Source organism: Felis catus, chromosome A3, assembly GCF_018350175.1.
Source record: "Felis catus isolate Fca126 chromosome A3, F.catus_Fca126_mat1.0, whole genome shotgun sequence".
In the NCBI taxonomy this organism is placed as follows: Eukaryota; Metazoa; Chordata; class Mammalia; order Carnivora; family Felidae; genus Felis; species Felis catus.
Window position 1 is genome coordinate 133021303 of NC_058370.1, and position 25331 is coordinate 133046633.

The 25331-nt window shown below is 54.1% G+C and overlaps 1 protein-coding gene across 3 annotated transcripts; it reads left to right on the forward strand.

Annotated features, from left to right (window-relative positions):
* Positions 1–1734: 1734 nt before the first annotated feature.
* Positions 1735–24332, forward strand: CYS1 (cystin 1). Of its 3 annotated transcripts, none has more exons than XM_023252117.2 (3): positions 1735–2151; positions 18475–18527; positions 19153–22131. In XM_023252117.2, exons 1-3 carry the CDS (start codon positions 1813–1815, stop codon positions 19268–19270), a joined length of 510 nt encoding a protein of 169 aa, XP_023107885.2. In that variant the 5' UTR covers positions 1735–1812; the 3' UTR covers positions 19271–22131. The 3 variants fall into 3 exon arrangements, 2 of the variants coding, with proteins under 2 accessions (XP_023107885.2, XP_023107886.2); XM_023252118.2 differs by lacking the exon at positions 19153–22131 and adding an exon at positions 22679–24332 and having other exon boundaries at positions 1743–2151; XR_440011.5 differs by lacking the exons at positions 1735–2151; positions 19153–22131 and adding exons at positions 3030–3401; positions 22679–22765.
* Positions 24333–25331: the final 999 nt, after the last annotated feature.

Below are 25331 nucleotides of genomic sequence, written 5' to 3' on the forward strand. Positions count from 1 at the left end.
GATGTTGGCATTCTCTTACTTTGGAAAAGTTGGGTTTTTAAGTAAGTGGGAAAGAAAGAAATCAAGAGTAAATCCAACACAGGCACGACCAACAATAACATCCCTGGGGTTGGAGGAGACAGCTCTGAGGAGTCTCCTGCCCGTATTTGGGGGGTTAGTTCACTCGGAATAAGCGTTTTCTTTTATTAGCCAATGACCAAAAGCTAGAATTAACGGTCAGTACCTATTGGTATTTCCTTTGCTTCCTTTTTTTTTTTTTTTTTTTTCCTGGGAGGGGAGAGGATGCTTTCTCTGTTCCCCCTTTTTGTAATTTTTCTTTCCTAACAGTGATTACTCTTTATGATGAGGGTTTTGGAAGAGGGGCAGCGTTGGGGCGCAGGCATGGGGCAGGAGGGGAGGGGCGGGAAGCCGAGGCCCGCCCCTGCCTGCTGCTGAGCTCGCTGGCTGGCTCAAAGCAAGGCTGGATGGGGATCTTCCCTTCTCTCCTTCAGTCTCCTCTTAGGTCCCTCCGTGCGCGGGAGGGAGACGGGCGGAGATTTGAGGCTGGGGGGCCACTGAGGTGCGAGGCCCTGCTCATCATCTTACACAACCTTCAGGTGTTTGTACCCCTTCCCCCGGGTGAACCATTGAGGGATGGTGGGGCTCTGGTGGGACAAGGCTGTGATGTCACCTCCCTACACTCATCACGTCCTCTCGCGGGCCTGTCTGAGCGTTTGCCTGGGGAGTGTTTCCCATAAACGAGCGAAAAGCCCCAGTCAAGTTCTCCCCAAGGCCTGTCCGCGCCCTGGTGGTTTCAGTGCCCCGAGGGCGGCGGAGCGAGAGCCGGGCAGGCGGACCTGCTAGGGGGTCCCGACCCCAGGCGGGAGGAGGAGCCGAATAAGACGACTGAGGAGGAGGGGATGCTCCGTTCCGATGTCCTCCAGCCCCTACCCCAGTGCTCCCCACTCAGCTCTGGCTCCGCACCACCTCGCACGGGCTAGGGCCGCACCCCCGCCTCCCTCCCGGCCGCCCCTGGCTCTGGCCCTCCTCTCGGGGTCTGGACCCCTCACCCCCGGCCCGGATCCGCGCCAGCCGATGTCTGCACCCCACCTCCGCGTCCCTCAGGCCCGGGTCTGCATCCCCGCATCTCATCCACGTCCCTCAAGCCCGGATCTGCACCCCGGTACTCCGGCCGCCCCTCTAGTCCCCCCAACCCCAGGCCCGCATCCGCACCTCCAATCCCCGGCCGCACCCCCTCCCGAGTCTCCGCCCCCAACCCTGACCTCGTCCTCACCCCGCCGCTGGGTCCGCGACCCCAACCCCCAGCCGCACCCCTCCCGAGTCGCCGCCCCCATTCCCTGATCGCGTCCCCCCCCCCACTCTATTCCAGGCCCTCACCCCCGCCCCGGCCGCGCCCCCTCCCGAGTCTCCGCCCCCAACCCTGACCTCGTCCTCACCCCGCCGCTGGGTCCGCGACCCCAACCCCCAGCCGCACCCCTCCCGAGTCGCCGCCCCCATTCCCTGATCGCGTCCCCCCCCCCCCACTCTATTCCAGGCCCTCACCCCCGCCCCGGCCGCGCCCCCTCCCGAGTCTCCGCCCCCAACCCTGACCTCTTCCTCACCCCGCCGCGGGGTCCGCGACCCCATCCCCCGGCCGCACCCCCTCCCGAGTCGCCGCCCCCGTTCCCGGATCGCGTCCCCCCCGCCCCTATTCCGGGCCCTCACCCCCGCCCCGGCCGCGCCCCCTCCCGCGTCCCCGCCCCGGCCGCGCTCCCGCCCCGGGGCCGCGCTCCTGCGGGGAGACGGGCCTGCTCGGCGGGCGGCGGGGGCGCCATGGGCAGCGGCAGCAGCCGGAGCGGCCGGGCCCTGAGGCGGCTGCGCGGCCCCGACAGCCGGCCTGCGGGACCCGGCGGGGCAGCCTCGGAGGGAGGGACGCGGCCTCTGGTCTCGGCGACGGCGGCGGCCGCCCCGGAGGAGGCCCGGGAGGCGGAGGCGGCTGAGGGGGCGGCCGACCCCGGCCCCGACCCCGGCCCCGCGGCGCCCCCCGACGGCGGGGACGAGACCCTGCGCCTGCTGGACCAGCTGCTGGCCGAGTCGGCGGCCTGGGGCCCGGGCGAGCCGGCCCCGCGGGGCCCGACGCGGCCCCGACCCGCAGCCGGCGCCCGGAGCCCGGTGAGTGTCGGCGGGGCCCGCGGAGCCGTTGGGGCCGCGCCCTGTCCCCCCAGCGCCCCAGCCGCGTGCTCGCCCCCACCCGCCTCCGCGCCCGCCGTGCCCTGCCCCCCTCCGCCTCGAGGGTCACCCACCGTCTCCGTGTCTCCGAATGCCTCTGAGGTCTCTGCGGATCACGGGGCCTCTCCTTCCCTGACCCCCCCCCCCCCCCGATCGTCTCCCTCTCTGCCTCTTCCGGGTGCTGGTCTCACTGCCTGGAGTTTGGGGTGACCGTGCCGGGAGCAGCCTCGAAGAGCTGGGGGGGGGGGGCGGGGTGAGTACACACCCTTTGGCAGATAAGCGTCTCCCGGGCTGTCTTCCGGCCAGAGCTCGCCTTCCTTGGCTTTTAGAGCCGTGCGAGCACCCTCACAGCCCGGCATCCCGGACTCCTTCCAGCCCCGGTGGGAGCCGGCCAGGGCGCCCGTCTCAAGAGGAGGCTGTTAACGTGGTGGGACCGGTAGCCAACGGTGGCTCCCCAACGCCCCGCGCGTCAGACACATCAAGGTCCTTGCCTTGCCGGTCAAGCAATTCCCAAGCTACTGGCTATTTTTACGATGCTGTGGGATCTGTTTTGGGCTTCCCGACCCTGTCTTCCAGCACACTTGTAATAACAGCCCCGTTGTTCTAGAAAAACAATAAAAACGAGCACTCCGGTTTGGCAGCAGTCTTCGCTCCAGCAGAGCAGAATGCACAAGACCTTTACTATCAGCTCCTGGGCTTGGGGAGGACGCCAAAGGCAGCACCCCCTTTCCCGGAGCCCCCACAGGCTTTGCTTAACTGCTGGGGACCGTGGGGCAGGGGACGGGGGGGGGGGGGGGGGGGGGGGAGGGGAACGCGAGGAAGGCGTCTTCCCGGGCAGCCACCAAACAGTAGAACCCTGAAAAAGCCCCCGTGAGGGCTGGGGAAGAGCAACGGTTCAAGGCAGACGGTGCCGGGTGACTTCCTCCGGGTCCCCTGGCCCGTCCCCTGCATCCTCCCAAAGTGAGCCGTAGTAGGTGGGACTTGATTAGTTCACGAGATTCCTTCAGGACTACGTCACCATTCAGTTACATAACCCTGAAGGTGGCTACACAGTTGAGAAATTGGGGGGAAATTCTGAGACAGCATGGAGGCAATCACTTAGCGCTCCGTCTTCCGGTGCCGTGGAAACTTCCCAAGTGAAAAGGGGAAAGAAACAGAAAGAATGGATTTCCCCTGATTTGCTGAGCATCACAGTGAGTCTCGGGGTGCAGGGCCGCCTCACTCACCCTTGCAGACATTTCTGTGTGCCCGGCACCGCTCCAGGTGCTAAAGCGGGCACGGATGGCACTCGGTCCTTGCCTGAAAGGATGGGGCGGGGGGAGACCCGACAAAAAGCAGAGACAGACCTGCATAAAGAGTCCACAGGAGGAGCCCCCTGGAGAAGCCAGGGTGGCCCTCCAGAAGGACAGCAGCGGACCCGAATCTGGAAGGATCTGTGGCATGAGCCAAGGAGAGGAAGGCATCTGTGCAGAGAGAACCCCAGTGCATGTACAGAGGCGAGGGGGCGGAGTCGGCGGTGCACAGTCTGTGGGTGGCGGGGACATGGGTTGAAGAGGCCCCAAAGGGTGCGTGCCAGGCTGTCATAGGTCATGCTAGGACTTTCCCATGGGAGGGAGTTCACACTTTGCCGTGAAAGCTCTGGGTGGCTTTGAAGGGGGAGGCAGAGTGATCTTCTGTGTTTTGGGAAGATTACACAAGCAGCTGTGGGAGGGGCAGGGCCAAGCAAGCCTGGAGCCCAAATGGCCAGCTGGGGGCTGCCTCAGTGGTCTGGCGAGCAGGTCCTGGGCGAAGCAGGACAGCCAGGGGGCTGAAGGGGAGATGCAGTCCAGAGGTACCTAAAGGTAAAATCAGCCAGCAGTGGTTGTTCTTATGGATGTGGATTATATGTATCCTCTGTGCCATAAATCTTTCTTGAGTGGATCCTAGAATCACAGATTATTCGATCTGTAAGAAAGCTCCTTGGGGCGCCTGGGTGGCTCAGTCGGTTAAGCGGCCGACTTCGGCTCAGGTCATGATCTCGCGGTCTGTGAGTTCGAGCCCCGCGTCGGGCTCTGTGCTGACAGCTCAGAGCCTGGAGCCTATTTCGGATTCTGTGTCTCCCTCTCTCTCTGCCCCTCCCCTGCTCATGCTCTATCTCTCTGTGTCTCAAAAATAGATAAAAACACTAAAAACATAAATAAATAAAAATAAAAATTTTACCCACTGTTGATGAGAATTTCTTGGAGGCTAATTATGTACACTATCTCTGAACCATTATCCTAAATATTATGTATTACATTTGACTATGTTCAAGAGTAGTTAAAGCCAATATTTTAATGTGCACTGGGGTCCCAAACATGCATGAACTCTTTTAATCTTTAACATTATCATCATCCATTTTTATGGATGGGAAAGAGGAAACGGGCACAGAGAGGTCAAGCAACTTAACTAAAGCCACACAGCTACGGCAGAGCAGAGATCAGACTCTTGACAGCTCCTGTACCCTTACTATCAAGGTGTCCCCACCAGCTGTGATACCTGTGATGCGTCTCTGCCTTGGTCCACAGTCAGTTGGCAACTGTCACAGCCTCTCTGTATCCCCTGACCTGGTGGAGCCCTCTCTGGGCGCTGCCCTTCGGGGGTGGAATCACATAAGCACGGGGCTTGGTGCTTGGGGCAATTACTTCAGTTGATCAAGTTCTCTTTTTTTGTCTTCTTTCTCAATTCTTGGCTGTTTTCCTGATACAGTTAAGGTTATTGGATAGGAAAGAAGTATTGTCATATTCTAAAACTGGAATTTTTAAAAAGAAGTGTGTAAAGTATTTCAATCAATCATATATATCTGTATAGATGACATATGTCTCTTTCTCTATAGAGGCATAGAAGGATATATATCTACATAGAGGGGCTACTGCAATGGTCCTGGTGGCATTGTGTTGACATCATTGAAATGACAATATTCTATTTTGAATTTTTATACTTAATCTCATAACCAGCTTTTCATACTGCTGCATAATATTCTTTTGTTTAAATTTTTTAAAATTTTCTTTAAGTTTCTTTATTTTTGAAAGAGAGAGTGAGACAGGGGAGGGGCAGAGAGAGAGGGGGTCAGAGGATCCAAAGTGGGCTCTGTGTTGACAGCCGACAGCCCTGGGCGGGGCTCGAACTCAGGAACCGTGAGATCATGACCTGAGCAGCTGGACGCTTAACCAACTGAGCCACCCAGGTGTCCTTGCTGCATGATATCCTTAATTATTATTTTATTTTATTTTATTTTATTTTATTTTATTTTATTTATTTATTTTTTAACGTTTATTTACTTTTGAGACAGAGAGAGAGCATGAATGGGGGAGGGTCAGAGAGAGAGAGGGAGACACAGAATCTGAAACAGGCTCCAGCTCTAAGCCGTCAGCACAGAGCCCGACGCCGGGCTCGAACTCACGGACCGTGAGATCATGACCTGAGCCGAAGTCGGACGCTTAACCGACTGAGCCACCCAGGTGCCCCAATTATTATTTTAATAAATGCAAAATATTCACCAAATTCATGTACTTTAATTCACTAAACCATCGTCTATTATGTCCTGGATTAATTTCCAACTTCCTGCCTATGCGGTGTTAGGGGTGCAAGGCAGAATTCCTTTCACCGAGTCCGTGGAACTTTAAAATTAACAATATTTAGTGGGATGTTGAAGCTGAAAACTATTTAGGTTGGGAAAAGTATGTGAGAAAAGCTGATGATTTGGATTTGTGTTTTATTAAGTTATGTAATCAAATTGTAGTTAAAAAAAATTTTTTTAACGTTTATTTTTGAGACAGAGAGAGACAGAGCATGAACGGGGGAGGGTCAGAGAGAGAGGGAGACACAGAATCTGAAACAGGTTCCAGGCTCTGAGCGGTCAGCACAGAGCCCGACGCGGGGCTCGAACTCACGGACCGCGAGATCATGACCTGAGCCAAAGTCGGATGCTTAACCGACTGAGCCACCCAGGCGCCCGTGGAGGGTTTTGAACTAGGACGACCTGATTCGTTTGAAGGCCCACGCTGGCTGCCACATTGGAGACAGAGTGGGAGCGGTGGCAGGGCCCCAGCTGGGAGTCCAGTTAGGAGGCTTTTTTTTCCACAGGGATCCCTGAGACCAGAGGGCCGTAGCGTGGGACGTGAGGACTGGCTGGCTACGGACGCGGACTAAAGATAGAGACGACCAGTTTACCAGTGGTTTGGCTGTGGGGTGTGTGAGAAAGAAAGGGGTCCAAGATGACCCCAAAGTTTTTGGTTTGAGCAGCTAGAAGGATGTAGCTGCTGTCAGCTGACGTGGACATATGGAAGGGACAGGTCTGGGGTCCCTCTCCTTGTAAGAGCCTGGCGCTCAGGGGAGAGGTGCGGTTTGGAGCCAAGAGTGTGGGACTTGGCAGAAGAGAGGAGCTCAGAACTTCCACCAGGGCACCGCTTACAATGATGCCGGCTGGCACCTGCCTGCGTCCCGGGCGCTGGTGTTTGAGTGGGTGAACTCGTTCCCTGGGGAAGAGCAGTGGGGGAAGCCTGATGGGCTGTGGTTCGTGGGGAATGGGAGGCGAGCAGCCAGAGTGTAGTCACCGCTTTCTGGAGGGTTCTTTCTACAGAGCAGCGGTCGTGGATAGCCAAGGATGGCTCTGGTAGGATATTGAATTGGCCATAAAATCTCAGTCCCAGAATGGGCTAGATAAGTGCAGTGTTTGAGATTCAGTGCGCTAATAAAATTCAAGGGCACCCTCAAAGAGGAAATTTTGCTTCCCATCCAGTGAACATAAATTCAGCACCTTTGCTACCAGATTATGGTTCAGACTTTGTCCTCCCCTGCCTAATAAATCTGGGTCGCTCAAGGTCTAGGGAGGTTTGCTTTCTGGGAACTTTATTGTTGCTGCAAATGTAGCTTTTTTTTTTTTTTTTTTTTTTTTTTTTTTACAAGAAGGTCTAGGCCAATAATGTCTTCTGGTTAGGGTGAATGAATCCAACTTCCACCATTTTTGCAAAGGCTCCATTTTGCTCTAGCAAAGGAAGACCAGGGTCAATCTTGTCTATTACCATCAGCCAGGACTTCAGAGTAATTCTGGTTCACAGCTGCTATGGGATGTGATGGTGAGAACGAGCGATCAAACTAATTTCATGGCTGGAAAGTAGCGCACAGAGAGACTTAAAAAGTGACGGGTAATGGGATGCCTGGATGGATCAGTCAGTTGAGCATCTGACTCTTGATTTGGGCTCAGGTCATGATCCCAGGGTCGTGGGATCGAATCCCATGTCGGGCTGAGCTTGAGCCTGCTTAAAATTCTCTCTCTCTTTCTTTTTCTCTCTCCCCCTCTGCCCCTGTCCCCCCCCCCCAAAAAAAAACCCAAAAGTGATGGGTAATATGATAGACTTTTGGCAAAAAAGCCACTATTTTGTTTTTTGTTTTTTTTAATTTTTTTTTAACGTTTATTTATTTTCTTGAGACAGAGAGAGACAGAGCATGAACAGGGGAGGAGCAGAGAGAGAGGGAGACACAGAATCTGAAACAGGCTCCAGGCTCTGAGCGGTCAGCACAGAGCCCGACGCGGGGCTCGAACTCACGGACCGTGAGATCATGACCTGAGCCGAAGTCGGACGCTTAACCGACCAAGCCACCCAGGCGCCCCTCAAAAAGCCACTATTTTGAAGACACCCTCTGTCTGCTTTCAGACCTAACCTATAGCAAAGAACACAATTTTTTTTTTTTTTGGCAGCAGCCTTATATAGTTTTTTATTATTTATTTATGGCATTTATTTATTTATTTACCTATTTATTTACTTATTATAATTTATTGTCAAGTTAACGAACATACAGTGTCTACAATGTGCTCTTGGCTTTGGCGGTAGATTCCCGTGATTCATCGCTTACATACAGCACCCAGTGCTCATCCCAACAACTGCCCTCCTCAATGCCCGTCACCCATTTTCCCTTCTCCCCCATCCCCCATCAACCCTCAGTTTGTTTTCTGTATTTAAGAGCCTCTTATAGTTTGCCTCTCTCTCTGACACTATTTTTCCCCTTCCCTTGCCCCATAGTCTTCTGTTAAGTTTCTCAAGTTCCATATATGAATGAAAATATATATCTTTCTCTAACTGACTTATTTCACTTAGCATAATAGCCTCCAGTTCCAGCCACATTGTTGCAAATGGCAGGATTTCATTCTTTCTCGTTGCCAAGTAGTATTCCATTGCATATACAAACCACATCTTCTTTATCCATTCATCAGTTGGTGGACTAGTTTTTTTTTTTTAATGTTTATTTATTTTTGAGAGACAGCAAGTGGGGGAGGCTCAGAGAGAGAGGGGGACAGAAGATCTGAAGTGGGCTCTGTACTGACACTGGAGAGCCTGATGTGGGGCTCAAACTCACGAACCATGAGATCATGACCTGAGCCAAAGTCAGACACTTAACCAACTGAGCCACCCAGGCGTCCCAGCAAAGAACACAAATTTAAGTGGTAGTAAGTAGCATTTGATCTAGGATTAATTAAAGAGTAAAACATAGTGCTGACCCCAAAAATGTCGTAACTCTGTTGTGGAGGGTTGTGTAAACGTACAAGTGTCTTTCAGCATGGAAGCCGTGCAGCGGGAGCACCGAGGGGGTGTTATATACACACAAGGAGTCAGATAATCCCATCTAAGGGAGGGGTCTTCCCAGTGGACCTGATGCCCGAGTTGGTTCTAAAGGATCCGTTGAGTTTTCCAGCAGTGGGAAAAGGATGGAACATTCCATCCAGAGGGAACAGCGTGTAGAAAAACCCGGAGGGATGTGGGTGCTGTAGGAGAATGGCCTGTGGCCCAACGTGGCTGGACAGCAAGGTGAGGCCAGATGCAGCATAAAAGGCAACCGTGTGGCTTTGGGTCATGATTTCATGACCTTCTAGGCTGAGGGATGGAACTTCAGCCTGTAGGCAGTGGGAAGCTGGTAGAAGTTTCCTGTTGTTTATTATATTTAAATGTCAGGGCACCTGGGTGGCTCAGTCCGTTAAGTGTCCGACTTCCGCCCGGGTCATGATCTCACGGTTCGTGGGTTCGAGCCCCCGCATCGGGCTCTGTGCTGACAGCTCAGAGCCTGGAGCCTGCCTCCGATTCTGTGTCTTCCTCTCTCTCTGCCCCTCCTCCGTGCCCTCTCTCTCAAAAATAAATAAACATTTTTTTTTAAATGTTGATTTAAAAACCAGAATAGGTAATATACACGCACAGGAGAAAAAAATGTAAAAGGTGCCCTGAAAATAGGGTTGCCCTTCTACCGTCACCACCTTTTCCTGGGTTCCCTTCCCTGGAGACACCACCGTCTTCTGGAGCCTCCTTGCCAGCCTCCCTTCAGAAAAGTCAGAGGCAGCTGGAGGGAGGGAAGGAGAGGAGAGTGCAGGAAGCTGGACAGCTCAGGTAGGAGGGTACTGTGCTAATCGAGGTCAGAGAAGGTGGGAGAAGACAAGGTGACACGTGGCGTGACAAGCAAAGGTAGAGGAGGTTTTAGACAGTCTCCAAGGCTTCTGGCTTGTGTAGTTGAGTGGATAATGATGCTCAGTGTTGTGCAAATTGAGTTTTGTTGTGCAAATTATGTGCGAGTCAGACCGGTTCCCTCGGGCTGTCAGAAATTCACAACCAGTGTAGACAGCCCCGTGGACGGGCCGCCGCCGCCCCCCGCCGAGGCGGTGGGGGGGGGAGGGGAGGGAGGGAGCGGAGAAGCATGTGGATTGGAGGAGAAGAGTGCTAAGCCTGGAGAACATCAAACACTGAAAGAAGAGTCTGTCCCTCAGGGGATCTACAAAAACAGATCTCAAACCGTGAGAGGTACAGTGCCTGGAGCTGCTGGTAGGACAGATGACCCCAGAGGGCTCCCTCCCTCCACGGTCGCAGGTTGTTGGCTGCTGTGCTGGGCGGCGGGGCGGGGGTGGGGGTGGGGAGGCTAGCTGTGTTAAGGGCTGAGATCACGGTCCCGCCGCGCCTGGCCCGCCGCCAGGCCTCAGCAATTGCTACTGAGCGCTGGGCGTAGAGGTGAAGGAATGCAGTGGGCAGGGTGTCGCGCAGCGTGCATGACCTCCGGGGGGCGCTGGCGAAGACTTTCTGGGACAGGTGATTCAGATTCGGGCGTGGGACAAGCCCTACCTGCGCTCCGGTGAAGGAGGGCCAGCAGTGGCCGGGGCAGAACGGAGGGTTCTTGCGTTTCTCAATGCCAGGGGCCCGTGACCGGCAAGGAAGGTAGCTCCCAGCCCAAGGCCACCAGCTAAGGTGGCCTCTGGACTCTTTTTCCGACGGCCAACGTCGGTGGTCTCTTTAGTTTGAGGATCAGATTGCTAGCACTGAAGGGTCCCGAGAGACCATGAGGCCCACATCTCATTTACATCGGAGGCCTCTGGGGCTCAGCAGGCGGAGTTGCCCAAGGGTCCGGCAGGCCCAGGATCCTCGCCAGGTCATTTCCCTGCCGGTGCAAGGACACACCGGCTGGGTGGGGGAGGACTCTAGGGTGGGCAACAGGCCCAACTGTAGCCCATCTGTGAGTCTAGCCAAGCCCTCGGTGTTTATAATTATGTGATCAACGTACGTGAGTGTGATTTATAAGGTGATAAAAGGCTATATAAATGCAATTTATTGTCATTTTCCTCCAATTCCGCCCCTTTTAGCTTCGCCGGCGCCGCCTGTCCTTCCTTCTCTCCAGAAACCCTTTCCGGAAGGCGGGGCCTCGTGGAGGAGGTGGGGCCTCCGGAAGGCGTGGCCTCGTGGAGGGAGGGGGCTCCGGAAGGCGGGGCCTCGTGGAGGGAGGTGGGGGCTCCGGAAGGCGTGGCCTCGTGGAGGGAGGTGGGGGCTCCGGAAGGCGTGGCCTCGTGGAGGGAGGTGGGGGCTCCGGAAGGCGGAGCCTCGTGGAGGGAGGTGGGGGCTCCGGAAGGCGGGGCCTCGTGGAGGGGGGTGGGGGCTCCAGGACTGGTGGTCTCGGAGTCAGAACCTCTTTTTGAAAAAGTCTGGTTGTCATTTTAACAATGCAGAACAGGTCTACTGCAAAACCCACCGTGGCCCGCAGCGTTTGCTGCCTGGGAAACGGCGGACAGGGGCTGTGTGGGGACAGGAGCGCCCGCTGGCGGTGGGAGGGCTGGGCCCGAGGGCAAAACCCTGGAAATGGCTGAGGCCGGGAGGTCGGGTACCAGGAGTTCCCTTACACTGTTCTCTCTACTGCATGTGTTCCAATGTCCGTAATGAAACATAAAATACCCAATCAACCAAACAAACGTGAGCTTCAAAGAAGGATAATTCTTCACCAACGAAGAAGGGGAAAGTCTATCCGTGCTGTGGAATATTACCCAGCAGCAAAAGGGAGCAAACTACCGGGGCGCCTGTCTGGCTCAGTCTGTAGAGCACATGACTCTTGGTCCCAGGGTCATGAGTTCAAGCCCGGCGTTGGGTGTAGAGTTTACCTAAAAAAAAAGATTATTTTTTTTTTTAAGGGAGTGAGTTATTGATACAACATGGATGCATCTCAGAATCATTATACTGAATGAAAGAAGCCAGAAAATGGGTGCGCGCTCTATGATTCCATGCGTCTTGGCTTCCAAAGAAAGTACACGAATCTGCAGCGACAGGAAGCAGATCGATGGTTGCCTGGAGACAGCAGGGCAGCGGAGGGAAGGAGGGACCACAGAGGGCATGACTGCGATGATGGTCCGTATACACTTGTCGAAGCCAACCAAATTGAATTCTTTCAGCATCTGTGGCTTGTTCTATGTCAATTACCGCGTCCTTGATATGTGTATGTATATATACATACAAATCTGTTAACCATGAAGACTTAGTGGGGAGGAATCTCTAAACAAAAGAAGCAGAATGTGTACATTTTGGTAAATAAAAGCTGCAGTGGATTTTCTAAAAATCCACCATTGATACCTCACCTTTCTCGAAACCCTTAGTTGTAAGAGTCTGAGGAGACTGCAAGAGACCGTCTTATTCACTTCCTCCTCCTCTTTTCTGCTTCTCCGTCAGCTCTGGCTTCTTCAAAGCCTCGGTAAGATCTCGAGTGATGACACATCCCCCGCCCGCCCATACGCACTCACGCGCTCCCCTGAGCTCAGCCCAGTTCCCACGGCCGGCCCCAGCCCAGGCGCCACGGCCCCCCACCGGCCCCCCACCGGCCCGGTGTCTGTCTGGCCCAGGGGTGGCAGGCCGCCAGCTGGCAGGCGGCGGGAACTCGAGGCTGCACTAGGTCTGGAGCGGCCGGCAGGGGCCGCTGTGTCTTTGCTTTTCATCCAAGCTCCCCGGCGGCTTCTGCAAGCCGTGTTTCTGGGAGGGCATCTAACACAGTCCGCCTGTGAGACCGTCAAGTTAAAGGCTTCAACAAACTGGCAAGGAACGGACCCTGCGTTCAAACCGCAGGCACAGAACGAAGCCTCAGCAAACGTTAAGCAGACGGAACAGGGCTGAGCCATCAGGGAAATTACAAAAGCAAGAGTATGACCTTCCTTCCGAACCCCGCCGTAGGGTGTGCGGTTCACGTGGGGGATGGTGTTCCCGTGGCGGATACGGTCCCGCGTCGTCGCTGCCCTGCGTGGCCGGCAGTACGTCCCCGTCAGGCCGATCCTGCGAAGGTTTGACCCTCGGTTGCCCTCCCGATGGGAGAAACTACATTTGTAACAACCCTATGACACAGTCTGGGGGGTATAGGGGAAAGCCAAAGCAGGTGACGACAGAAGCTGGTTCCAGAAGCTGACAAGAGGGAACAAGCGTCCAAACAGGATGACACCATAAAAAGTAGCTCCAGGGTGGTTGGGTAAAAGGACTACTTTTCTTCTCTGGCGTCTCTCAGCGTGCACGCGGGCCCAGTGACTGAAAGCTGTAGGGAGGCAGGTTGGTACCGATATGAACGAGAACTTTCCGACGTGCCCAAGAGAATCCAAAGCAGGCATCAACAAGACACGGTGCGTGTGTCCTGCGGGGTATTATTCAGGCTTAAGGAAGGAAATTCTGGCACATGCTACAGCAGGGATGCAACTCAAAGACATGCCAACGGAAATAAGCGAGACAGAAAAGGACAAATATTGTAGGGCTCCCCTTAAATGAGGTGGCCACTCCGATTCATAGACAATAGAAGGGTGGTTACCAGGGATGTGCACAGGGACCGGGAGTTGCTTAACGAGCCCGAGTTTCTGTTTTGTAGGATGGACGAGCTCTTGAGATTGGTCGCACAACCCTATGAATGTACGTGATGCCGAAACGTACTCTTAAAAATGGTTACGATGGTAAATTTTAGGCTATGTGTATTTTACGCCGATAAAGCTTTTTTTTTTTTTTTCAACCAAAAAGAGCGTTTGGATAGTCTGCGCGGCTCTGAGAGGGGATGGGTGGCTTCGGGAGGCAGCGGAGGTAAGTGTCCTTCCTGTCCTCTGCCTTTGCTCCACCCCCCACTCTCTGTCCCTCTTCCTATTGTGAATTCCCCGCTGACGGGGGAGTCGGCTCCTCTTCATCTTTATACCCCCCAGAGGCAGCAATGAGTGTTCAAAGAAACGTGCCATGATATTGGCTCCCCCATAGCACGATCACCAGCCACCAGCAACCGCAGCGGTACCCCTTGGGGTACCCCTGAGACGGGGCTGTGCACCTCTGCCATGCGGCCGGCCCCCACTTGCAGACAGCGTCGGGCAGGCAAGAACGATGCGGACAATGCGTTGGAGCTGGCTGGCCGTCCACTGCCCACCCCCACAGGGCCTGGGTTGGCAGGACATACCCAGTGCGTGTTTCCTTCCATTTCCCACCGCGGACGTTTCCCAAGGAACAGGTCAGAACGCATTTCTCCGGGAACAACGTGTCGTACCGGACCCTCTCCTTACGCCTTGAAGACCAAGATGTTCCCTGGGCCAACCTCTTCATGTGCTCCGATCACCTTCCAGGGGAGCTTTGTCAGACGTTACTCTAGATCGGACGTTGGTTCGGATACTTATTGGTCGTCTATAGGATGGGTGTTACATTAAGGATGAGCTGGATGGATAATGGGTAAGTCCCCATTATGCAGACGGGTAGACTGAGGCCCAGAGAGCCTCACAATCCACCCGGAGGCATAGCATTATTAAATGGCAGAACTGAGATTTGAACCCTTTTCCGTATTAATGCTATTTTTACTCAACTATGCCGACTGCTGTACAGATTTTAAACTCAACATTGTAACAACCCAGCAACTTGACATACAACTTAATTTGGGAAATATTTCGTGTTTATTGTGTGCCCAGCTTGGAGAGCTGTAAACTTGGGAGAACTGATACTCTTGCTGGGGAGGACTAAGTAATGTTAACAGGTTAATAACTAGACGACAGTATAGAATACAGCATCGGTCCGATGATAGAAACGATAATAGCTGATACTTACTGAGAACTTACTAAGTGCCAGGCGCTTTGGAATCACCCTAAAATATCTCACAGAAAACTTGCGTTTCACATGGGAAACCAGGGGTGCCCAGGTGGCTCAGTCAGTTAAGCGTCTGACTCTTGGTTTTGGCTTAGGTCACGATCTCACAGTTTGCGAGTTCAAGCCCCACGTTGGGCTCCATGCTGTCAGCTTGGGATTCTCTATCTCCCCCTCTCTCTCTGCCTCTTCCCCACTAGCTCTCTATCTCTCTCAAAAATAAATAAACATTAAAAGAAAGAAAGAGAAAGAAGAAAGAAAGAAAGAAAGAAAGAAAGAAAGAAAGAAAGAAAAAGGAAGGAAGGAAGGAAGGAAGGAAGGAAGGAAGGAAGGAAGGAAGAGAAAGAAAGGAAGGAAGGAAGAAAGAAAGAAAAGCAAAGGTCAGGAAAACCACCCACAACCTCATAGCTGGTAGGGCAGGGTTTGGTCTATCACTCTTTCAAAATTCATGCCCTTGGGGCGCCTGGGTGGTGCAGTCGGTTAAGCGTCCGACTTCAGCCAGGTCACGATCTTGCGGTCCGTGAGTTCGAGCCCCACGTCGGTCTCTGGGCTGATGGCTCGGAGCCTGGAGCCTGTTTCCGATTCTGTGTCTCCCTCTCTCTGCCCCTCCCCCGTTCATGCTCTGTCTCTCTCTGTCCCAAAAATAAATAAATGTTGAAAAAAAAATTAAAAAAAAAAAATTCATGCCCTTGACTACCACATGCCCACACTATCCAACTGCACACCCCCACAGTCTCTGTGCTCTTACACATATTGCCAGCTGTTTAATGTGTCTAAGACTTACTTCTCCAGTGACGTCGCCAGCACCTCAAGAACGTGGAGCGCATGTCTCCATGACAGCTGATAGAGCACTGGGCACGCTGGGGGCGCTGGGTGAATGGCCGTTGAATGATTGATCCGTGTGATTGCATCTCCGACTCAGAGGAGGGAGGGGGGTTTTGAAAGAGAATGTGGAGAGAATATAAACAGCTTCCTATGGAGGCAGAGTCCTCTCTTTTTACAGTGTAGGATCATGGAATGAAGAACACAATTGCTGTACTTTTACAATGAAAACACAAAAGCTTTAAACCTTCCCGATGTCTGCAGAATAAGTAAGGTCCCTATACCAGGCCTGAATGCATACGTTTAATCTCAAGTGGTCCCAGACTGGAAACGCCCCTGAGGTGCCTGGCAAAAGTCATCTTACTCTTAGGCCTCAGAGGATACTCACAAAGAAGTTTCCAGGGACAATGAGCAGCAAACCATAAAAAAAATAACCGACTGTGGGGCACCTGGGTGGCTCAGTCAGTTGAGTGTCCCAACTTCTACTCAGGTCATGATCTCACTGTTGGTGAGTTTGAGCCCCACGTTGGGCTCTCCGCTGTTGGCACAGAGCCTGCTTTGGATACTCTGTCCCTCTCTCTCTCTCTCTCTCTCTGCCCCTCCTTGCTTGTGCTCTCTCCCTTTCTCTCTCAAAAATAAATAAAACGTTAAAAAAAATAACCAACTATGCAAGGGACCCAGTGGAAACTAGAAGAAATAATAGTCAGAAGGGGCACCTGGCTGGCTCAGTTGGTGGAGAGGGTAATTCTTGATCTCAGTGTTGTGAGTTTGAGCCCCACATTGGGTGTAGAGATTACTTAAAAATAAAATTAAAAAAAGTTTGCATTTCATTTATTTGAGAGAGAAAGAGAGAGAGCTTGTGTGAGCGTGGGAGAGGGGCAGAGGGAAAGAAAGAAAATATTAAGCAGGTTCCACACTTAGCATGGAGCCCAGTGTGGGGCTCAATCTCACGACCCTGGACTGATGACTGGAACCGAATCAAGAGTCGAATGGATGCTCAACCAACTGAGCCACTCAGGTGCTCCCAAAATAAAATCTTGAAAAAATAGATCAGTGAAGACCTCAGTTATTTGGATTACCAGACACAGATTATAATCAATTTATGTTTATTCTGTTTAAAGAAAATACCTGCAAAGGACAAGGGCCTAGAGAAAGTGACCTAGTATATTTGAAAAAGAACCAAACAGAACTTGTAGAAATGGAAGCTAGAATAAACAAAGTTAAGGGTCCTGAGGTACAGGTTAGCGGGAGATTAGACAGGCACAAAGAGAAGATTGGCGAGCTGGAAGACAGAACTGGAGAAATGACCCCGAGTGTAGCAGCCAGATGAGGGTCGGATCAAGAATGCTCGAGAAAAAAAACCACAGGAGACGTTATGCTGTGGAACAATAGAAACTTTCCCTTTCAATAAGGGAGCAAGACAAAGATGGCTGTTATCATCACCTCTTTCCATGTGGTGCCAGAAGTACCGAAAGGTTAGGGGGAAATCAGATGGCCATTATTCCCAGAGAATGTGAATGGGAACAAAAACAATACAAAGAGAATCTATTAGTAGATTATTAAAATTAACAAGTGAATTGGTAAGTTCACTGACCACCCCCCTCACCAATATATAAATTTCTGTTATATTTTTGCAACAACAAGAGATATAAAATTAAATTTTATTTTAAAAAGATGACGTAGGGGCTCCTGGGTGGCTCAGTTGGTTAAGCATTCGACTTCGGCTCAGGTCATGATCTCACAGTTTGGTTCATGAGTTCGAGTCCCATGTCGGGCTCTGTGCTGACAGCTCAGAGCTGGGACCCTGCTTCAGATTTTGTGTCTCTCTCTCTCTCAAAAATAAATAAACATTAAAAAAAAAAAAAGATGATGTTGATGGAGCGACTGGATGGTTCAGTTGGGTAAGCATCAGAATCTTGGTTTCAGCTCAGGTCATGATCTCACGGTCGTGAGATCAAGCCCTACATCAGGCTCTGTGCTGATCATAGAGCCTGCTTAAGATTCTCTCCCTCTGCCCCTCCCCTCTTGCGTGCAGTCGTGTTCTTTCCCTCAGAAAACAATTAATTTAAAAAAATAAAAATAAAAAGATGTTGTTGATAATAGCATTGCAAACACCAACCATCTAGGAACTGGTCTAAAAAGAGACATCCATGGTCCCCACAGGGAAAATGAAAAAATTTCTTCAAAGACTAAACTAGGGGTGTTGGGTGGCTCAGTCAGTCAAGCTCTTGGTTTTGCCTCAGATCATGATCTCACAGTTTGTGGGATCGAGCCCCAAGTGTGGAACCTGCTTGGGATTCTCTCTCCCCCTCTCTCTCTGTCCCTCCACCGTTCTCTCTTGCTCTGTCTCTCTCTCTCTCTCAAAAAGAAAAAAATAATAAATCCACTTAAAAAAATCGTTGCTTAAAAAAAAAAAAAGACTCAATTAAAGAAGCCCTGAATGAATGGAGAAGATATCAGTTCCCTCCAAATGATCCATAGTTTAATATAAACCCAACAAAATCCCCAAGATTTTTTCTTCCCATAAAGTGTGACAAGTTGGTCTGCATATGTATATAGGGAAATGCAAAGAACCAAGAGTGGTCAAGACTCTTTTTAAAAAAAAAGGGGGGGCGGGGGAAGACTTGCATGAGCAGGTGTTCAGGCTTGTTCTAAAGCTGTGTGCGACCTATGGGGCGAGGCACTGACTCCCGGAAAAGCCCACACACAGCTGTGCACCGTGTCCGTGCACCCTTGTCTTGGGACAGAGACAGCTTGGCCGGGCAGAGAGGACGGCGGACGGTGACCCCTGGAGATGAGAGATGGGGGGGTCACGGGGGTACCTGGCTGGGAGGCAGGGAGTTGCTTTGTGTGAGCTTTGCAAAGTCGCCCCCTCCCGCAGCCTCGGCCCTCCCACCTGTGAAATAAGCGACGGAACTAGAAAGCGGGAAGGCAACTTTTCGGCGCTGGGTTGCCAGTCCCGGGTTGAACGTGGTGGTGGCCGTCATCGGCCGGAAGAAGGCCAGAACGTTAGGCGGGGCGCATTTTGATGCTCCTTCCTTTTGTCCTTTTCCAGGTGTCCTCAAAGCAGAGCGCTGACGACCACCCAGGGAGCAGCAGTGTCTACGGGTAAGTGATAGGTTGGGGCCAGCACGTTGCCTCTGCCATTTACTTTGAGGGAGGGAGAGAGAGAGTCCCAAGCAGGCTCCACACCGTCATCGCAGAGCCCCATGCGGGTCTCGATCCCGTGAACTGAGAGATCATGGCCTGACACTTAAGAGTCAGACGCTTAACCGACTGAGCCCCCCACCGCCCCGATGTCCCCGAAGCCACAGTTTCTTGTGTTGGCTCCAGCTGCCCGCAGAGCCCTTGTGGTTCACAGGTCGCCGTCCAGATGCGGCCCTGTCCTTACAGGGAGGGCCCCAGCCACAGGAGCTCAGAAGCCCTACACCTCCCAGCTGCGTTGATCTTCCTCCTGAGAAAGGCCAGCCTGACCCAGGTCATCCAGGGCGTTCCCCACCTCACTCGCTCCTTCGCTCCGAAACTGTGTGCAGGGGCGCATTTGTGGGAGGAGACGCAGGCCTCAGCCTTCAGGAGTTTATAGCCTGAAGGGATGACAGATGGGTCTCCTGTGATGGCATTACAATTTTCTCGGGAAAGTGCTTTTAAAAGCCCTGTAGTAACCTGTAGTAACCCTACAGCCTGGGGCTGAGGACCCCAGGCCCGGAGACCAGGCCTTCTCTGCCTGTTCCAGGTCATCCCGCCTGGCTCTGGGCCGAGTGACCAGCAGTCCAGCAGGAGGCAATGACTTTGGGCCCCTGTTCTGTTCCCCCCCAGACCTTTCCCTCCTGGTTTCCTCACCTCCAGTCTGATGACCGTGATCCGCCCTGTCACTGGCATGTGGGTGACTGTGGTATCCAGGACCATGGGTGGGGACAGGTGTCAAACTTTGGGCTTAACAGCTGTTTTTCTTACTGATTCCAAATGGTTTCAGGGCAAGAACCCTGCTGGTTTCCCTTATTTAACACACATTAAAAAAAAAAATTTTTTTTAACGTTTATTTATTTTTGAGAGACAGAGACTGAGAAGGGGAGGAGGAGGAGAGAGAGAGGGAGACACGGGATCCGAAGCAGGCTCCAGGCTCCGAGCTGTCAGCACGGAGCCCGACGTGGGGCTCAGACTCACAGACCGTGAGATCATGACCTGAGCTGAAGTCAGCTGCTTAACGGACTGAGCCACCCAGGGGCACCTTATTTGACACATGTTTGCAGGGGTCCTTCCCGGAGGAGCTTGGTCTCTTCAGAATTGCAGGCAGCGGGCTTAGGGGAGGTCAGAGAGGGGACAGGAGCAGCCTAAGGGCTCACGGAGGAGTTGGGGATGATGACAACGGTTTGAAGGCACGTGGGAGTTCACCGAGGGGAGGGGGCGGTCAGAGCAGCCTCTCTAGCCGAGGACACCGTGTGCAGGCAGGTGGCATCTGGGCACAGGGTGGTGAGGGCACGGAGGGCGGGAAGGTCTGGGTTGTAGAGAGGGCACTAAGTGCCTGCTGGGACCCCGACTTGGCGTAGAGGGTGAAGCGGTGAGAGCACATACCCCCACCCCCACCCCTGCACCAGCAGTCAAGGCCCAGAGCCTTATCAGCATCATGGAGAGCCCTGGGCCTCCTTCAAACCCTTCTCAAGGCTCTGCCTGCCTGGAGGAAGTGGGCTTTGCCCTTGGCAGAGGGGTGTGGTCTCTTGAGCTGGGGCAGGACACCATGTCCCACTGTAACGCCTGCCCCGGGGGGCGCCCGAGCAGCTGGCTCTTTCCTGGGGACCTGGGGACATGGGGACAGGCCTGCCTATGGGTCCCCAGGAACCAACCGCCCACAGCTCAGTCCTGGATGAATATTTCCACTGATTTTAAAGAGAATGAGCGTGACTTTCTCCAGTTTCCATCAACCCGAGGAATTTAGACGGGTTAAATTCTGCCACGAATGAATTCGTTATTTCTTCTTTTCGAGAGAAGAGGCCGCACTCCAGGACGCCCCTCAGCCTTCCTTACCACCTTCCCCAGGAGTCTACTTACTCGCTGGCCCTGTCAGGCTCTGTCGGCCTGCCCCGGTGCCTCGGGAAGGAGGACAGGGTCACAGAGGCAAGCTCTGTGGGGGGGCTGACCCTCCCCAAGGTCAGGACAGGCGGCAGCCTGCCTCTGGTCCCCAAACTTGGGCTCCGCGGCCTTTGAGGAGAACCCCCTCGGGGAGTGAGCAGCAGGTCTCCTGCCCCACACCTGCTGTGGCTCCCGGTGCCTCTGGGGCCTCCGTGGCCCTTCTCCCCACTCCCCCCCCCGCCCCCCCACTGCCCATGCAGCTCTCCAGGGCAGTAGCCACACTTCCTTCCCTGCCTCCTCCCCCACCCCCAGCTCTGCTGTCAGAACCTGTCAGAGCGGCATTTCTGGGAGAGATATCCTAACATCTGCAGTTTGCTATGAAATACCTGCAGAAATCAGATGAAGTGGATGTTGTGATAAATACAGCCAAAAAAAAAAAAATGTATTGACTTAATCGTCGAATCTACAATTTCAACCTTTCTCTATGCTTGGAAGTCTTTGTAATGAAATGTTGATGAGCAAAATCCTTCAAAGCCCGGTTAAAATATATCCCCCCCCCCCCCCCGCCAAACTCTGTCCCTCCCCTCTGTCCTCATCAAGCTGGTGTCTCTCCCTCCTTTATTGCCACCCAGCCTCCACACTTGTGACCTGTGACGTAGCAGCTACACAGGACAGGCGGGCTTATACCCTCGCCCAGCCTCAGGAAGGCAGGATGGGTCTCTGACTCATCCCTGGTCCCTCACAGCACTGGGCACATAGTAGGCGTCTCACAGATGCTTCTTGGAAAGGCCTGTTTGATGTAAACCTGGGCCACGGGGGCCTTGACCAAACGTGAAAACCTTTGACCCCCGAGACCTGATCATCCTTGATGACATCTGCGGCCTTCTGAGGGACGAGGGCGGAGACATGTAGAAGCATCAGGGCTGGGCCGGTCAGGCTGGCTTTGCGGACACGGCCGGCCTCCCCTGAGGTCTCTGGGGATTGGGCCACAGAAGCTGAGGCCCCAGGAGGGGAAGCCTGGCGATCCCGGTGGCTCCGGTCTGCACCTGCCACTGAAGATCCCCCAGCCCACTACCTGTGTTCATAGGTGGGGAAACGGACCTGGAAGGGGGGAGCTGGCCCAGCCCTCCGACCGGCAGGGCAGTACGGGCTCCCTCTCCAGCACAGCAGCGAGCCTCCGGCAGGCAGGTGGGAGGTCCCTGCAACATGACCGGGGAGCGGCCGGAAAGAAAGGGAAGTTTGGGGTACAACGAACACCACCCAAAAGTCCCTACAAAGTCCAGAAAGTCAGGGGGTGAACCATCAGGTGTAGGCTGGAGGGAAGCACTTTCTGAAGGTTGGGTAGCAGGAACAGGGGTCTAACTGTGGTCGCTTCTCCCGTGTCCAGTCCTGTCCGAATGCCGCACCTCCTGTGTGACCCCCGAGGGCGCAGGCCCAGCGTGTCAGGCAAACGGATGTCTGCAGTCACATTTGCGAGGGGCTGTGCAGCGTGTAAGGTTCAGTGTCACATGCTGTCTGCACACGATATTGTTTATGCCCTAGAATGAATTTATGGACACAGCTCCGTTTTATTTTGTTGTATGGTATCGTATTATATTATTTATTTATTTTTTGAGAGAGAGAGAGAGAGAGAGAGAGAGAGAGCCAGCCGGGGAGGGGCAGAGAGAGAGGGAGACACAGAATCCGAAGCAGGCTCCAGGCTCCGAGCTGTCGGGCCCACGCGGGGCTCGAACTCACGGACTGTGACATCATGCCCCGAGCTGAAGTCTGACGCTGAACCGACGGAGCCACCCAGGCGCCCCTGAACACAGCTTCCTTTTAGAGGGAAAACATTTGATGCTCAGAGGTGCAAATGCCTCGGCCAGGGTCGCAGAGCTAGTAAGTGACAGAGCTGGGATTTGAACCCTGGCCCTTCTACCCTGAGGGCCCTGACCCTTCAACTTCCCAGCCACTGGCTTCCTCACCTGGATAAGTAGGGGGAAGTGAGGTCTTAGCGGATAATGTCATGGGCAACGAAGCCAGAGAAGTAGGCAGAGGCCTGCTCATGTAAAGGATTACGAAGGTATCCCACAAAGGTTTTCAGTTTGGGTCTTAGGACGGATCAGGAGTCCACGAAGGGGCCATTGTAGAGATGACGAGTTTGAAGGTGACATCTTACCTCCTGACACCCTGTCCGTGTCTCCGGCCCGCAGAGCCCCAGACGGCAGCCACGGGAGGCCAGACGGGCAGTCGGACATCCCCGCCGTCTCGTATGACTACTCAGAGGAGGCGCTGATGGCTAGCATCGAGCAGGAATACTGTCGCTGAGGCCACTGAGGCCGCTGCCGCCGCCTGGCAGGCCCCCCTGCTCCCGCCCCCGCCCCCGCCCGCCTCCGCCGCTCCTCTGCCACCGGTCCCACCTGACCGGACTGGGGTGGCGCCTCACCTCCCCCTGTCCAGGCTCTGGCTGGAGCTGAGCCCCCTCCAACACGCAGTTACTCCCTGCTCTTTCAAAAGACCCGGCTTCCAGCAAGCTGGCTCCAGGGGTCCGTCGTGCCGACCATGGCCTGAAGAGAGACCCCGGGGCTGCCCCACAGGTGCGTGGGCGGGGGATCTCCCAGAGGCTCCTCTCAGTCCCCGGGGAGGGCTTGTCTACAAGGTCCTTCCCCTCTCCGATGGCCCTCTCTCTGTCTGGGCTGGGGACAGCTCACCGGCTCACCGGCTCCGGCTGCCCTCTGTGGGTCCCGGGGCAGGGCCTAGAGTCTGCATTTCTAACCAGCTCCCAGGTGAGACCCAGGCCCCCGGGGCCCCAGCCTCCCTTGGGGTAGGAGGGATTGAGTCTAAGCTTCAGACCTCATGTGATGCTTCCTTCCTGGTGCTGGGCCTGGGTGACAGAGGGGAGCACAGGGCCGGGAGCTGGAGCCCCGAGTTCTGATCCTCCCTCTTGCACTCCCTTGCAGCCACTTTCCCCTTGTGGGCCTCAGTTTCCCTCTCCAGAAAGTGGGTCCTGGAGGCTCTTCCGGGCATTCTGGCCCCGACAGTCTGGAATTAGACAATTCCAGGCTTCCTTGATCCCTGCTGTTCCGCCACCCGCTGGGGCACAGGGCTGCCCCCCGCCTGCTGAGGGTGGGCGCCCCTGTGCACCTGTAGGAGGTCTTGAGGGACCCCCGCTCTCGGCAGACCACGGCCTGACGGGACCGTTTTACTCTCTTCCCACCGGGTAGAAGGTAGAAGGGCGTCAGAACAAAGGGGCACGTGGGGGCGACGTCAGCTGTGGCCGAAACCAGGATGGGTCTCAGCTTGTTGCATTTACCACCTCCCTGGCATCGCCCGCAAGATGCGAGAACATCTCGGGAGCTGACGAAGGGCCCGTTGGCACCGTCCCCAGACCCACGGGCCTGCTGCCGTCATCGGCAGGCGGATGTTGCCCTGAACTTTTATTACTTGACAAGAGAGCCTTTGATGGGCTGTTCCATGGCTGGGAGGTTCTTCCCGCTGAGCCAGAGGACGGCCCGACGGAGCCTTCCCACAGCCGCCCTTGAGGGATGGACCAGGACCTTGACAGAGTGACAGCTATGCCCCATCCAAGCCCCAATCCTCTCTTTTGATCAGAGATGACAGCCATTACTGCTTTAATAATATGAAACACTCCTTTTAAGAGAAGTTAAAATGTTATTCAAGGACAAGGCCTTGAATTCAATGATGTAAAGTGTTTACAAGTTTACGTCGTTATTTTGTTAAAGCAGAAAACGTTCAGCCGGTTTCCGAGAGAAAGATGATACCCCTGCCTCGTCCAGGGGAAACCTCACACAACCCTTAAGGGCACGAAAGTGTTAAGAAAATAAAATTCCTCATGTCGTTACTGCAGTCTGTGTGGAAGTCAAGGTGAATGCCTGTAACCAAAGCGAAGCAGTTGTTCCCAGGTCTTTTTTTTTTTTTTTTAATTTCTTGGATTCAGAAAAGTGTCTTCTTTTTTTTTAAGTTTAATGTTGACTTAAAAAAAATTTTTTTTTAATGCTTATTTATTTTTGAGACAGAGAGAGACAGAGCATGAACGGGGAGGGTGAGAGAGAGAGGGAGACACAGAATCCGAAACGGGCTCCAGGCTCCGCGCTGTCAGCACAGAGCCCGACGCGGGGCTCGAACTCACGGACCGGGAGATCATCCTGAGTTGTCCTGAGCCGAAGTCGGACGCTGAACCGACCAACTGAGCCACCCAGGTGCCCCTTGTGGTCCAGAGTCTCAAGCCATTTCACACCGGGCTGCCTTTCGTGGGCTGTGCCCCCCTGGAGGCCCTGCTCAACGCTGCCCAGGGCTGCGTCTTCCGAGCCCCTGCCACTTGGAGACTGGCCCTCCACTGGATGCCAGGTTCATGCGTGAGTCAGCTCTGGTCTCTGTTCGGCACGACGTGCTGTCTCCAGGGGCCGGCACACCCAGAAACACGTATTCACCCTGGAGAAGGTAAAGGCCGTGGGAGAAGTGTAGCCGACGCCCCACTGAAGGTCTAATCCATGTGGGTGGAGGTTCTTCTGGCGATAATTAGGCAGAAGAAAGGCCTTCTTGGGTGTCATCGGAGGATAAAACACGTCTGAGGCTCAGGAAGGAGGCAACACGATATCAGACCTTTGGTGTGGTGACATCTGGACCCCCTGGGGACAAATCCCACCTTGACAGGTGGCCGGGGCTCTATGTTCTGGCGTGCTGAAATCTTCAGTTTCCAGAGCTGGAAAGGAAAAGCTGTTTTTTCTGTGGGGTGTGGACACGGGGAAGGAAAGGCGACACTCGGTGTAAGTCCTGACGGACGCCCCCGTGTAGCCGGCGTCTGGGGGGTGTGGCTACACAGGAGACCGAAGGAGCGCGTGGTTT